This window comes from Bos mutus, chromosome 12 (assembly GCF_027580195.1).
Source record: "Bos mutus isolate GX-2022 chromosome 12, NWIPB_WYAK_1.1, whole genome shotgun sequence".
Classification (NCBI taxonomy): domain Eukaryota; kingdom Metazoa; phylum Chordata; class Mammalia; order Artiodactyla; family Bovidae; genus Bos; species Bos mutus.
This window is the reverse complement of record NC_091628.1, coordinates 69,787,269-69,801,352: the sequence shown is the minus strand read 5'-3', so window position 1 is coordinate 69,801,352 and position 14,084 is coordinate 69,787,269. Positions and strand designations below refer to the sequence as shown.

At 43.0% G+C, this 14,084-nt stretch overlaps 1 protein-coding gene across 1 annotated transcript in view; it reads left to right on the top strand.

The window, feature by feature from the left end:
* The first annotated feature begins 1,433 nt into the window (after positions 1 to 1,433).
* LOC102279544 (ATP-binding cassette sub-family C member 4-like) overlaps positions 1,434 to 14,084 on the top strand; it is a 42,460-nt gene continuing 29,809 nt past the window's right edge. Inside the window, exon 1 of the mRNA XM_070380824.1 lies at positions 1,434 to 1,504. Within this exon, the coding sequence (XP_070236925.1) occupies positions 1,434 to 1,504 (71 nt within the window). The remainder of the gene's footprint in view (positions 1,505 to 14,084) is intronic.

Genomic DNA, 14,084 nt, shown 5'->3' with positions numbered 1-14,084 from the left:
AAGGTTCATCCACTCTGCAGCATGTGTCAGAATTCCCTTCTTTTTTAAGGGTGAATGATACTCCACTGTATATACCACATTTTGTTTATTCATTCCAGAAATAATACTTTTGAATGCTTCCTATATATTCATATGGGCTTTATATATGGGAAAAAAGTTTGAAGTTCTTTTTTATTTATTTATTTATTTATTTTTTACTTTACAATATTGTATTGGTTTTGCCATATATATTTCCCTCTTGTACTGATTCCTGCTTATTGGCTGATTCAAAATTTATTTCTTTGAGGGATAAACAAAGTTAACCTTGACTTCTTGCTTATGTACTTTTCTCTGTGCATCAGTTCACTGCTGAGTAACTGTCCTTCATGCCACAAGAAGGATGTGCTGTGGTCTTTCGTTTTCCCTCCTCTTATCAAAACAAAGATTCCTCAGGGCCAGCTGAAAGGTTGTTGTTGAATCACACGAAGACACTGGGATTCTTGGCCCTGGGAGGAGAAGAATTCAATCCGGGGCCAGAGACGAGGCTTGATTGCTCAGAGCTTTTGTGTAATAAAGTTTTATTAAAGTATAAAGGAGATAGAGAAAGCTTCTGACATAGGCATCAGAAGGGGTCAGAAAGAGTACCCGCTTGCTAGTGTTAGCAATGAAGTTATATACTCTCCAATGAATCCAAAGAATGTCTGGAGGTTGTAAAGACCTCACCAGACCTACTCCCATAATTTACATTTTAAGATAACAGAATTAGCCAGAAGGTTTAATCCAGAGACTGTCCTCAGGCAGGATGCATTATCATTATATAATCCTAAGGAATGTAGAGAAGGAAAAGTTTGTCCTTTCTTCCTCCTTGAGAATTCCAGATCCCTCTCTCCTTAGGGACCCCTAGACTCCTTATCAACCTGCCTAGGAAGTGACTCTCTCACAGCCTAGCAGTAGAACAGACACTAGGGAGTCGGGAACTGTCATCTCAGTAGCCTGGCAGCTTTGTGCCCATCATCTGTGCTCACCTCCACTGACCAGTACTGGCCACTAGATCAGGGTATCTCATGGCGGGGTGGGGTCTCTTCCAGGAAGGCCCCCCAGGGTCCTGAGCCATTCCAGTTGGAGACCTTCCCACAGCTCCCTTGTTTGGTCCTGATGAGGGCAGCGTGCCCTGAGGGCGGGCTGCTATCTGCTTCTGCCAGCTTTCTCCAGGTCTTCACCACAGCTGAGGGGCATTTCCGCTGCAGCCTGCCCCTCCCTCTCCACCTTGTGGGTGCGGGTCCGGGCTCAGAGCGGGCCCTCGGGTAGCGTTTGCAGCCAGGGTGGAAACAAGGGTGCCTGGGGTCCTGCGCCCTGCGCCCTGTGGTTCCCCCACCACCACCATCAGCGGCGCCTGCAGCCTCGCCTCACACCTGCATGTGGCCCCGGCTGCCCCCACCCCACAGGCCGGCAAGATGCGGCCGGTGTCCCCGGAGGAGAAGCCCAACCCGATGCAGGACGCGAACATCTGCTTGCGGCTGTTCTGGTGAGGGCACGCCTGGGCTGAGACACCCGCCGCCTCAGGCTCCAGTGCCTGACGCTTGCTGCGCCTTGCAGGGGCTGAGGGTCGAGGTCAGGGCGAGGGAGAGCTTTCCGATGGCTGCTTGTAGCGGGTGGGGTCTCCCCACGCCGGCCGCGGGGGTCCCTGTCTGTGCCCTCTGGGTGAGGCGGCGGGAAGGGTAGCAGGAACGGGAAGAGCGACCTGGTGGCAGGGCGCAGGGTCTCCCTGCCTTGCAGCTCACTGCCCCGTCAGCCTCCTTAGTCCTGGGAGCAGGAGGGGCAGCGGGAGCAGGAGGCAGGGAGGCTGAGAACCCAGGCTGCCTCGGGGGGTCACTGCCAGAAGGAGAAGGACCGGACCTGCACGCCATCCTTAGCTGGCTTCCCCAGGAGAGCTCCGGATTCATAATTCTAAACTAGTTCACACACTTTCCCCACTAAGCAAAAGACATGAACAGGTTTCTTAATCTAATTAGTGCTCTGCTCTTGTTGCCATCTGCCAATAATGTCCCCAGCTTTCTCCATATTCTTGAGGTGACAGCTGAGTTCCAACTGCACCAGGCTCCCTTGTCACTGTGTCTATGGCCATGTCTCCCTCCCTCCCTCTGTGTGCATCTCTCACTATATTTTCAGTATCTAGTTGTGACAAATTTCATGTGTGTAAAAAAACACTTTTTAAAAAATGAACGGGGACATGATTCTTGAACCCATTTTGCTTTTATCTGGGATACATTGAGAGGACTGGAGGATGTATTTGACCAGCCCCTTTTTTACTGTGAATCTCTGCTTCCACTTTTGAAAGTCACCCTGGGGATGGGGTCCCTGAAGCCTGTGGGATCTTATCTGCATCTCTAGCCTTTCCAGAAGCAGTGCATGGTCTTGATGCAGGTGGTCCTGCCCAGGAGTCCTCTGGTTCTGAAACCACCGAGGGGCCTCTGAGCTGGGAGGAAACACAGATGAAAAGCAGCTCAGAGAGGTGAAGCTCTTAACTGAAGTTTTCCATCTGGTAGTTGGGACCACTAATTAGGTGGGCTGGAACCTTTTTAATCACACTTGAGTGATTATGTATGTCTTTCATTTCTGGACCTGAAACCATCCATCTTTCCCACAAATTCTGATATTTCCATTTTCTTCATATGGGAGGTCCTTGGGGATTCCCAGGAAACAAAAGCTTCTGTGTTTGTTCTGATGGTGGTGTATTCAGTGTGTGTAACTACATCTCTTGGCCATTTGGTGGCCCTTAAGGAAAGAGGGTCAAGAAGAGAAAATATGGGTGTAGGCTTCCTTGTTGGCTCAGTGTTAAAGAATCCACCTGCCAAGCAGAAGACCAAGAGATGTGGGTTTGTTCCCTGGGTGGGGAAGATCCCTGGAGTAGGGAATGGCAACCCACACCAGTATTCTTGTCTGGGAAATCCCATGGACAGAGAAGCCTGGCAGGTTATGGTCCATGGGGTTGCAAAAGAGTCGGACATGACTTAGTGACTAAACAACAACCACAATAAATAATAACAAAGTAGGGACACCTCTCCTTAACTTCAGACAGGGCAAGGAACTCTCCAGGGCAAAGAGTGTTTTATTTGTGGATTTTCAAAATGTATGTGCATGGAAATGGGAATGTGAGGACTTCTTATTGATTTGGGTAGGCACCCATTTCCAATTTTTCTGCTGGAGTGGAAGGAGCTATTATCTCTTATTTAACATGTGAAGTCACTGAAGCAGAGAGATTGAGTAATTTTTAAAACACTTTTTATTTTATAAACTTGTGGCTCAGCTGGTAAAGAATCTGCCTGCAATTCAGGAAACTGGGGTTCGATCCTGGGTTTGGGAAGATTCCCTTGGTGTTTCCCAGAAGATTTCCCTTCTGGGAAAGGGTACCCACTCCAGTATTCTGACCTGGAGAATTCCACGGACTGTATAATCTATGGAGTTGCAAAGAGTCAGACATGACTGAATGACTTTCACAGCCAATTTACAATGTTGCTATAGTTTCAGGTGGACAGGAAAGGGATTCAGCCATATATAAACATGTATCCATTCTGCCCCAGATTCCAAGAGGTTGACCAGGTTGCCTACCATCACACAGCTACTAGTAAGAGTTGGATCCCAAACGAGGCAGTCTGGCTTCCAAGCCTGTGTTGATGTGGATGTAACTGCAGTACTGAGCTGCTTCTGTTGAGATTCTTGTTCTTAAATGGAGGGAAAAGGTGATTCCAAACACACCTTTGGTCTTGTAGGTGGAGTTTCTCAAGGAAAATTCTTAAAGATCTTGTTGCTGGAGATGATGCACGTGAAACGTCTCTAATCAAGCTTTAGGGTGGCTGTTCTCAAATATGGCTTTCAGACCTGCAGCATCCTCCTCACCTGGGAGCTTGTTAGAAATGCAAATCACCACCCCCACCCCACCCCTGCCCCATGCTCCTTCTAGGCCAATTCTGTAAATTTAGAAACCCTGGGGATGGGGTTAAACAAGCTCTAGGAGATTCTGATGGAAGGTAGAGACTGTTTTCTGCTTTAAGCCACTCCTCCCATTGGCATTGTTCCTTCGGTGTTAACTTTTTAAAAAGGGGTCCAGACTTTGTGAAGTTAGTTGGTGACCACAATTTCCATCCTGTTTGCAAAGTCTGAGGTACCCTCATGATTTCCTCGTGTCCCCACTTGCTGTCCTGGGAAATTGAAATGAGCCCAGGCAGGAAATGCTGCCCAGAGTGCTGTCTATCCACCTTGTAGAGAAACTGAGTTTTCATTTTCTCATTGGGTGTTTGCATTTCTTACATTTCATCTGCTTTCTAAATTTGTAAATGATGCCAATAAATGGCTTATTGTCTTTATACAAATGACCTCACAGGGGTTTTAGTGTTTTCACAGCACAGGTAGGACTTAGAGTCTAAGAGAAGGCATACATTATGGCTATTGGTAATTGTGAATTTTAGAAAAGAATATATATTTTTCTATTTCTATAAAAAACTTTATAAAAGAAGAAGGGCTTCCCAGATGGCCCAGACATAAGGAACCCACCTGCCAATGTGGAGACACAGAGACATGGGTTTGATCCCTGGGTCAGGAAGATCCCCTGGTGTAGGAAAAGGCAACCCACTCCAGTACTGTTGCCCGGAGAATCCCATGGAGAGAGGAGTCTGGTGGGCTACTCTGCAAAGAGAAAGACATGACTGAGCACATAGAAGAAGAAGAAAGGAACAAGGATTTTTTTTTTTTTTTTAAGCCAGGTATACTTGCTGATATTTCTTATTCTTTCCCCTCGAAGTTTTTGTGCATATCTGCACATGCACAGTTTTTTTTTAAATCGAAATTATAGCTCATGGTTTTTTAGAATTTTATTGTATCATAGTTGCTTAACAATGTTGTATTATGCACACTTTTCTATAAAGTTAAATATCTTTGAATCCTGATTCCTTCTTAATTTTCTATGGTTAACATTTATTTATAGCATTAAATAATGTTCAAAATATGGCATTTATTTTTTAGGTAAACTTTTTATTTTGTATAGGAGTATATCCAACTGGCAACGTGATAGTTTGAGGTGGACAACAAAGGAACTCAGCCATACATAAACACGTATCCATTCTCCCTCAAACCCCACTCCCATCGAGGCTGGCACGTAACATTGAGCAGAGTTCCCTTTGTGATACAGTGGGTCCTTGTTGCTTATCCATCCTAAATACAGCAGTGTATACATGTTCCTACTAAACTCCTAACTATCCCTTTCCCCATCACTCTCCCTGGCAACCACAAGTTCATTCTAAATCTGTGAATCTGTTTCTGTCAAAATGTGGTATTTAATTGAAATGTATGCAGTCTTTTGCTTTTGTTTAATAGAGTGTATTGCTAATCAGGATGTGATGCATATCTATGACCATATATTTTGGTGCATCTTTTCTTTTTCCAAATTCCCAGAAGTAGAATAATTAGTGAAAGGCTGAATTGTTTTTAATTAGGTTCAGATCAATTTGCCCTCTTAACAGCTGTTTGTGAGCTTATTTCATTGTCAACTTTGAGTACCTGAATTACATTTTTTTCTTGGGCCTAAAGTTAAAAATAATTCAAAGAGTTTTAATTTGAATTTATTTGATTTATGTGTGCTCAGTCACCTACTCCAGTTTGATTGTTTGCAACCCCATGGACTGTAGCCTGTCAGGCTCCTCTGTCCATGGGATTTCCCAGACAAGAATACTGGAGTGGGTTGCCATTTGATTTGTAGAGATGGAAGATTTTTTATGTCTACTGACCATTTATTTGTGTTTCTTCAAATGTCTATTAATAGATTATTTTTCCTATAGAGCATTTATATTTTTGAAATAACTTGTAATAAATGCTTATCATTTCAGTTCAGTCACTCAGTTGTGTCCGAATCTTTGCAACTCCATGAATCACAGCACGCCAGGCCTCCTTGCCCATCACTAACCCCCAGAGTTCACTCAGACTCACGTCCATCGAGTCGGTGATGCCATCCAGCCATCTCATCCTCTGTCATCCCCTTCTCGTCCTGCTCCCAATCCCTCCCAGCATCAGAGTCTTTTCCAATGAGTCAACTCTTCACTGTACTGGAGTTTCAGCTTTAGCTTCATCCTTCCAAAGAAATCCAGGGCTGATCTCCTTCAGAATGGACTGGTTGGATCTCTTTGCAGTCCAAGAGACTCTCAAGAGTCTTCTCCAACACCACAGTTCAAAGGCATCAACTCTTTGGGGCTCAGCCTTCTTCACAGTCCAACTCACATCCATAAAACCACTGGAAAACCACAGCCTTGACTAGACGAAATTTTTGGCAAAGTAATGTCTTTTTCAATTATCTAGTTTGGTCAAAAGGAGTAAGCGTCTTTTAATTTCATGGCTGCAGTCACCATCTGCAGTGATTTTGGAGCCAAAGAAAATAAAGTCTGACACTGTTTGCACTGTTTCCCCATCTATTTCCCATGAAGTGATGAGACCAGATGCCATGATCTTCGTTTTCTGAATGCTGAGCTTTAAGACAACTTTTTCACTCTCCTCTTTCACCTTCATCAAGAGGCTTTTGAGTTCCTCTTCACTTTCTGCCTTAAGGGTGGTGTCATCTGCATATCTGAGGTTACTGATATTTCTCCCGGCAATCTTGATTCAAGCTTATGTTTCTTCCAGCCCAGCATTTCTCGTGATTCACTCTGCATATAACTTAAATTAGCAGGGTGACAATATACAGCCTTGACGTACTCCTTTTCCTATTTGGAACCAGTCTGTTTTTCCATGTCCAGTTCTAACTGTTGCTTCCTGACCTGCATACAAATTTCTCAAGAGTCAGGTCAGATGGTCTGATATTCCCATCTCTTTCAGAATTTTCCACAGTTTCTTGTGATCCACACAGTCAAAGGCTTTGGCATAGTCAATAAAGCAGAAATAGATGTTTTTCTGGAACTCTCTTGCTTTTTTGATGATCCAGCGGATGTTGGCAATTTGGTCTCTGGTTCCTCTGCCTTTTCTAAAACCAGCTTGAACATCTGGAAGCCATGAACAGTATGAAAAGGCAAAATAATAGAATACTGAAAGAGGAACTCCCCAGATCAGTAGGTGCCCAATATGCTACTGGATATCAGTGGAGAAATAACTCCAGATAGAATGAAGGGATGGAGCCAAAGCAAAAACAATACCCAGCTGTGAATGTGACTGGTGATAGAAGCAAGGTCTGATGCTGTAAAGAGCAATATTGCATACGAACCTGGAATGTCGGGTCCATGAATCAAGGCAAATTGGAAATGGTCAAACAAGAGATGGCAAGAGTGAACATCGACATTCTAGGAATCAGTGAACTAAAATGGACTGGAACGGTTGAATTTAACTCAGATGACCATAATATCTACTACTGCGGGCAGGAATCCATCAGAAGAAATGGAGTAGCCATCATGGTCAACAAAAGAGTCTGAAATGTATTACTTGGATGCAATCTCAAAAACGACAGAATGATCTCTGTTCGTTTCCAAGGCAAACCATTCAATATCACAGTAATCCAAGTCTATGCCCCAACCAATAATGCTGAAGAAGCTGAAGTTGAATGGTTCTGTGAAGACCTACAAGACCTTTTAGAACTAACACCCCAAAAAGATGTCCTTTTCATTAGAGGGGAATGGAATGCAAAAGTAGGAAGTCAAGAAACACCTGGAGTAACACACAAATTTGGCCTTGGAATACGGAATGAAGCAAGGCAAAGACAAATAGAGTTTTGCTAAGAAAATGAACTGGTCATAGCAAACAACCTCTTCCAACAACAAAAGAGAAGACTCTACACATGGACATCACCAAATGGTCAACATTGAAATCGGATTGATTATATTCTTTGCAGCCAAACATCTAGAAGCTCTATATAGTCAACAAAAACAAGACCAGGAGCTGACTGTGGCTCAGTCATGAACTCCTTATTGCCAAATTCAGACTTAAATTGAAGAAAGTAGGGAAAACCACTAGACCATTCAGGTATGACCTAAATCAAATGCCTTATAATTATCCAGTGGAAGTGAGAAATAGATTTAAGGGACTAGATCTGATAGATAGAGTGCCTGATGAACTATGGGCTGAGGTTTGTGACATTGTACAGGAGACAGGGATCAAGACCATCCCCATGGAAAAGAAATGCAAAAAAGCAAAATGGCTGTCTGGGGAGGCCTTACAAATAGCTGTGAAAAGAAGAGAAGCGAAAAGCAAAGGAGAAAAGGAAAGATATAATCATCTGAATGCAGCGTTACAAAGAATAGAAAGAAGAGATAAGAAAGCCTTCCTCAGCGATCAATGCAAAGAAATAGAGGAAAACAACAGAATGGGAAAGACTAGAGATCTCTTCAAGAAAATTAGAGATACCAAGGGAATATTTCATGCAAAGATGGGCTCGATAAAGGACAGAAATGATATGGACCTAACAGAAGCAGAAGATATTAAGAAGAGGTGGCAAGAATACACAGAAGAACTGTACAAAAAAGATTTTCACGACCCAGATAATCACGATGGTGTGATCACTGACGTAGAGCCACACATCCTGGAATGTGAAGTCAAGTGGGCCTTCAGTTCAGTCGCTCAGTCGTGTCCGACTCTTTGCAACCCAATGAATCGCAGCACGCCAGGCCTCCCTGTCCATCACCAACTCCCGGAGTTCACTCAAACTCAAGTCCATTGAGTCGGTGATGCCATCCAGCCATCTCATCTTCTGTCATGCCCTTCTCCTCCTGCCCCCAATCCCTCCCAGCATCAGAGTCTTTTCCAATGAGTCAACTCTTCACATGAGGTGGCCAAAGTACTGGAGTTTCAGCTTTAGCATCATTCCTTCCAAAGAAATCCCAGGCCTGATCTCCTTCAGCATGGACTGGTTGGATCTCCTTACAGTCCAAGGGACTCTCAAGAGTCTTCTCCAACACCACACTTCAAAAGCATCAATTCTTCGGCACTCAGCCTTCTTCACAGTCCAACTCTCACATCCATACATGACCACAGGAAAAACCATAGCCTTGACTAGACGGACCTTTGTTGGCAAAGTAATGTCTCTGCTTTTGAATAGGCTACCTAGGTTGGTCATAACTTTCCTTCCAAGGAGTAAGCATCTTTTAATTTCATGGTTGCAGTCACCATCTGCAGTGATTTTGGAGCCCAAAAACATAAAGTCTGACACTGTTTCTCCATCTATTTCCAATGAAGAGATGGGATGCCATGATCTTTATTTTCTGAATGTTGAGTTTTAAGCCAACTTTTTCACTCTCCATTTTCACTTTCATCAAGAGGTGTTTTAGTTCGTCTTCACTTTCTGCCATAAGAGTTGGTGTCATCTGCATATCTGAGGTTATTGATATTTCTCCTGGCAATCTTGATTCCAGCTTAGAAAGCATCATTACGAACAAAGCTAGTGGAGGTGATGGAATTCCAGTTGAGCTATTTCAAATCCTGGAAGATGATGCTGTGAACGTGCTGCACTCAATTTGCCAGCAAATTTGGAAAACTCAGCAGTGGCCACAGGACTGGAAAAGGTCATTTTTTATTCCAGTCCCAAAGAAAGGCAATGCCAAAGAGTGGTCAAACTACTGCACAGTTGCACTCATCTCACACGCTAGTAAAGTAGTGCTCAAAATTCTCCAAGCCAGGCTTCAGCAATACGTGAATAAATGCTTATAATAAGTGCATGTAATACTTTTTCAGATTTTAGTTTGTTCTTTAGAGGTTTTACATTATATATCACTAATTAAAATTGAGCTTTTAATTTTGATTTCTCTTGTTGATTTTTTAGTATGTGTTTTAAAAATCCTAATATCACCTAAATCTCTGTGTTTAATTTTAGCTTTTTTCTTATTTTGACAGTAAAGGCAGCTAGAATATTTTTAGTTTTTGATGTAAGAATAGGCCTCATTTTTTTCTAAAACAGTCCATTTTCCCATTATGGTTTATTGAATAATAATTCTTCCCTATTATTGGAAATCAGTGGCCTCGTTTATGAACAGCGTCCCTCTGGGAACTGGACTGTCAAGTCTGCTGAGACTCTCCCTGGTGATGTCCCTGATGTCCCTGCAGCCTCTGGGTGAGCTCTGCGTTTCTCTCCACCCTTGTCCCAGAGCCCACAGCAGGCTGGGGTTGAGTGCAGGACCTGTCCACAGGGATGAGATGGAGCAGGGTCTTGGACCAGATGCACTTGACCCTTCAGGGAGTGGTTACATCCTTGCTCCCCTGACCCTGACCACGTCTCAGTTAGTGAACTGTCCCCTTGCGGGAGTGAGTGCGGATGTGGAAACTGTCACTGGTGTTAACACAGACCTCCAGAGACTCTTGTCAGAGAAGCTGATGACATGAGGGGGATGTGAACTGGCTGAGTGCTGAGATGGTTTAGGGAAGTTGGTCCTGTAAGGCCCTTAGTAACTATCGATTGTGAATACATCGAAATGTTAAATTTCAAGCTAGTATTCTTTGCACCATTTTCTGAATACACTTGTTATTCTTCATTAACAGTCAGAAATCCACATGTTGGAGAAGGAGGCTGGGTGAGCTCTGCAGGGCTGTTTCTCTGGCCTTGACCAGTTCTCAATAACTGTTTAATTTGATGAGTTTTGATAATTTTATACAATATCAACAGCCTCAAGCAAGAAGTAGAACACCCCAAAGGTATATTCAAATTTACTGGTATGTCCTTATGGCAGAATAAACTTCCTAACAAATTTATCTCCTGTAGTTTATTCTTGATTTTTTTTGTCTTTATAGTTCTGCATCTGATCAACCTGAGACATGTGTCCTTTCAGATGTGTCAAGTGGATCATTTGCCTTTGAGTCTTCCATGGGTCCCGCAATCATGTTGATTCCCTTCCCTCTGTTGACCTGAACAAATAGAGTGTCAGATATTTCTCCAGCAAAAATGGACTTATTCAAAATCAGCAGAGAATTTCAGTTTGAGGTTTGCATTTGTGGAGAGCCAAGTTTAAGTCCCCAAAGTGCCAGGGCTAGAGAGCACTTTTATAGAGGCGAAGAGGAAGTTGGGAGGGCTCTTTCAGAGTCATGGCTTTTCAGTGGCTGAGCCCTTGCCAGGAAAGGAGAGGAGTCTTTCTTCTTCCTCTTGGGGGCTGCTATTGTTGTAACCTCATGTATCAAACTTTCAGAGGCTTTCTAATGGGGACCACATGGGATTACTGGAGCACTCTGTGGTGGTGATGACTGCTGTTTGTCTGGGGGGACTTTGTCCTGTTCAGAGCATCACTGACCCTCTCAGCATCCCAGGAGGTGTCTCTCCAGGTCTTCTCCCCACTTTCCTGAGGCCAATACTGAGAGGTTTTGTGGCTGGTTCACGATCATATAACCAGGAAGTGGTTATATGATCTATATACACGTCTAGCTCTAACACAGGAAGATTTCCAAATGAGGGACATCAGGTGCCATTTTTGTTTCTGATTAAATTTTTTAAAATTGTGGAAAATGCACACAACATAAAATTTACCATCTTGACAATTTTTAAGCATGCAGTTCAGTATTGTTAAGTACATTCACATTATTGTGCAGCCAATTTCCAGAATTCTTTTCATCCTGTACTGCTGCTGCTGAGTTGCTTAAGTCATGTCTGACTCTGTGCGACCCCATAGATGGCAGCCCACCAGGCTCCGTCGTCCCTGGGATTCTCTAGGCAAGAACACTGGAGTGGGTTACCATTTCCTTCTCCAATGCATGAAAGTGAAAAGTGAAAGTGAAGTCGCTCAGTCATGTCTGACTCTTCGTGACCCCATGGACTGCAGCCTACCATGCTCCTCCGTCCATAGGATTTTCCAGGCAAGAGTACTGGAATGGGTTACCATTGCCTTCTCTGCATCTTGTACTAGTGTGCTATTAAAGCACTAACTGCCCACTTCCCTTATCCCCAGCCCGTGGCAACCACAGGGCCACTTTGTTTCTCTTTGAATTTGACTACTCTGAGGACTTCATGTAAATCAAATCATAAAACCTTTGTCTTTTGTGATACACTATTTTACAATCCCACTGTCAGTGTGCAGATTTCCACATCCTTGCCAACACTATTTTTTCTTCTTTCTTTTTCCCATGGTAGCCCTCCTAATATGTGTGAGCTGATGTCTCATTGTGGTTTTCATTTGCATTTCCCTCATGATTAGTGATGCTGACCATCTTTTCCTCTTCAAGCAGAATTTTAAAGAGGGTCTTTTGTGGGCTTCCCTTGTAGCTCAGATGGTAAAAAAACTGTCTGTAATGCAGGAGAACCTGGTTCAGTCTCTGGGTCAGAAACATCCCCTGGAGAAGGGAATGGCTACCCACTCCAGTATTCTTGCCTGGAGAATTCTGTGGACAGACAATGGGGTCAGGAAGAATCAGACACAACTGAGTGACTAACGCTTTCACTTTGGGGGCAGGGTGTCATCATCTGGGTAAGTCCCAGTGCTGATTCCCTGAGCATTTTCTGTAGGGGACAAGTGTGGAATAAATCACCCAACATGTTTCAAACCTGCTTAGTGGTAAAGCTCCTAGATGTACACCATTGTTTTGGAAGGAAACTGAGACCTAGAGATGTTAAAGGTCATGGAGCTGCTGAATCGGAGTGGAGACATGGAGCAGAGGACAGCTGAGGCCCTGGGTGCTCAGCACCACTGCTGGGACTAGAGTCCAGTCTTCTGACTCCTGGACTGGGATTCTTTAGGGGTGCCAAGGTACCCAGATTAGCAAAATCTGAAGTTCAGTTTATCTTATTTCTTCTTTAATGAGTCATGGATATTCATACATTCAACAAATATTTCTTTTTATCTGTAAACTTTATACAATATGTTTATCAAATAGGAATAACAATCTGCCAAATAAAAGAAATGTGATCTCTGTCATTGCTGTTATTCAGTTTCTCAGTCATGTCTGACTCTTTGCGACCCCATGGACCAGCACACCAGACTTCCTTGTCCTTTACTCTCTCCCGGAGTTTGCTCAAACTCATGTCCATTGAGTGGGTGATGTTATCTAACCATGTCATCTTCTGCTGCCCTCTTCTCCTTTTGCCTTCAACCTTTCCCAGCATCCAGGTCTTTTCCAATTAGTCAGCTCTTTGCATCAGTTTGGCCAAAGTATTGGAGCTTTAGCATCAGGCCTTCCAATGAATATTCAAGGTTGATTTCCTTTAGGACTGACTGGTTTGATCTCTATCCATGGGTTATTATGGTCTGGCCTTGGAAATTTCCTTACCCTGGCAAAATTAGTAAAATGGTGTTTACCTATGTGCTGTCTCTGCATACTATTATCATTTAAATAATGCATGATCTATCTGAATAGGTTTTTTGGTGGGATCATCTGTACACTTATTGTTTTTTCCCTTTATAATAAATAATTGCAGAGAGATAAGTTGAGATTATGTAAATATCATCTTCTGCTTTAAACTTTCAGCCAGTTTTTAATTTCCATTGATGATTTTCTTGACTTGATTTTTCCTTTATTATTTTTATTTTTTTGAATTGTTAAACATGTTTATTGTGCAGATTTATAACTTTACAGGACATGCAGGATAAAAAAAAGTGTAAAATATCAGTAGGCATATAAAATTTCAGCAGTCTTTTGGACCAGCACTTGATTTGCACAAGGGACTAAGCATCTATCTAGAACAGACATGTCTTGGAATACATAGTTTATAGATTGAATCACAAAACAGTTTCCCAAGTGATTTTCCTCATGTAAAGATAAAAAATATCTTGCACTTAAAAATTATTCAGTATAGTACATTTTCAGTTATGTACATAGTTTAAAAGTAATTGATTACTCCTTTTATGTTTGTCTTGCATTTGTTTGCAAGAGTTTTCCTTTCTCTCCTGTTTATGTAGCACTACTGATTCATGGATTCTTTCATTATTTACTGGGTTAAGCTTCATTGCCATTTGTTTGTTTTGATGCTCATAGTATCCCAGATTTGTCTAGCAAGAGCCATTCAAGCTTCTCTGTCCTTCTACACATCCTCATGATTCCTTGAGTGCTTCCTTATTTTATGGCACAAGATGTCTTAGACCCATCTTGGACTTTCCCTGCCTGTTGGTCTTGGCCTGTAGACAGTGAGACTTTTGCCAGGACTTCCTGGGGCTCTGCTCACCAGGGCT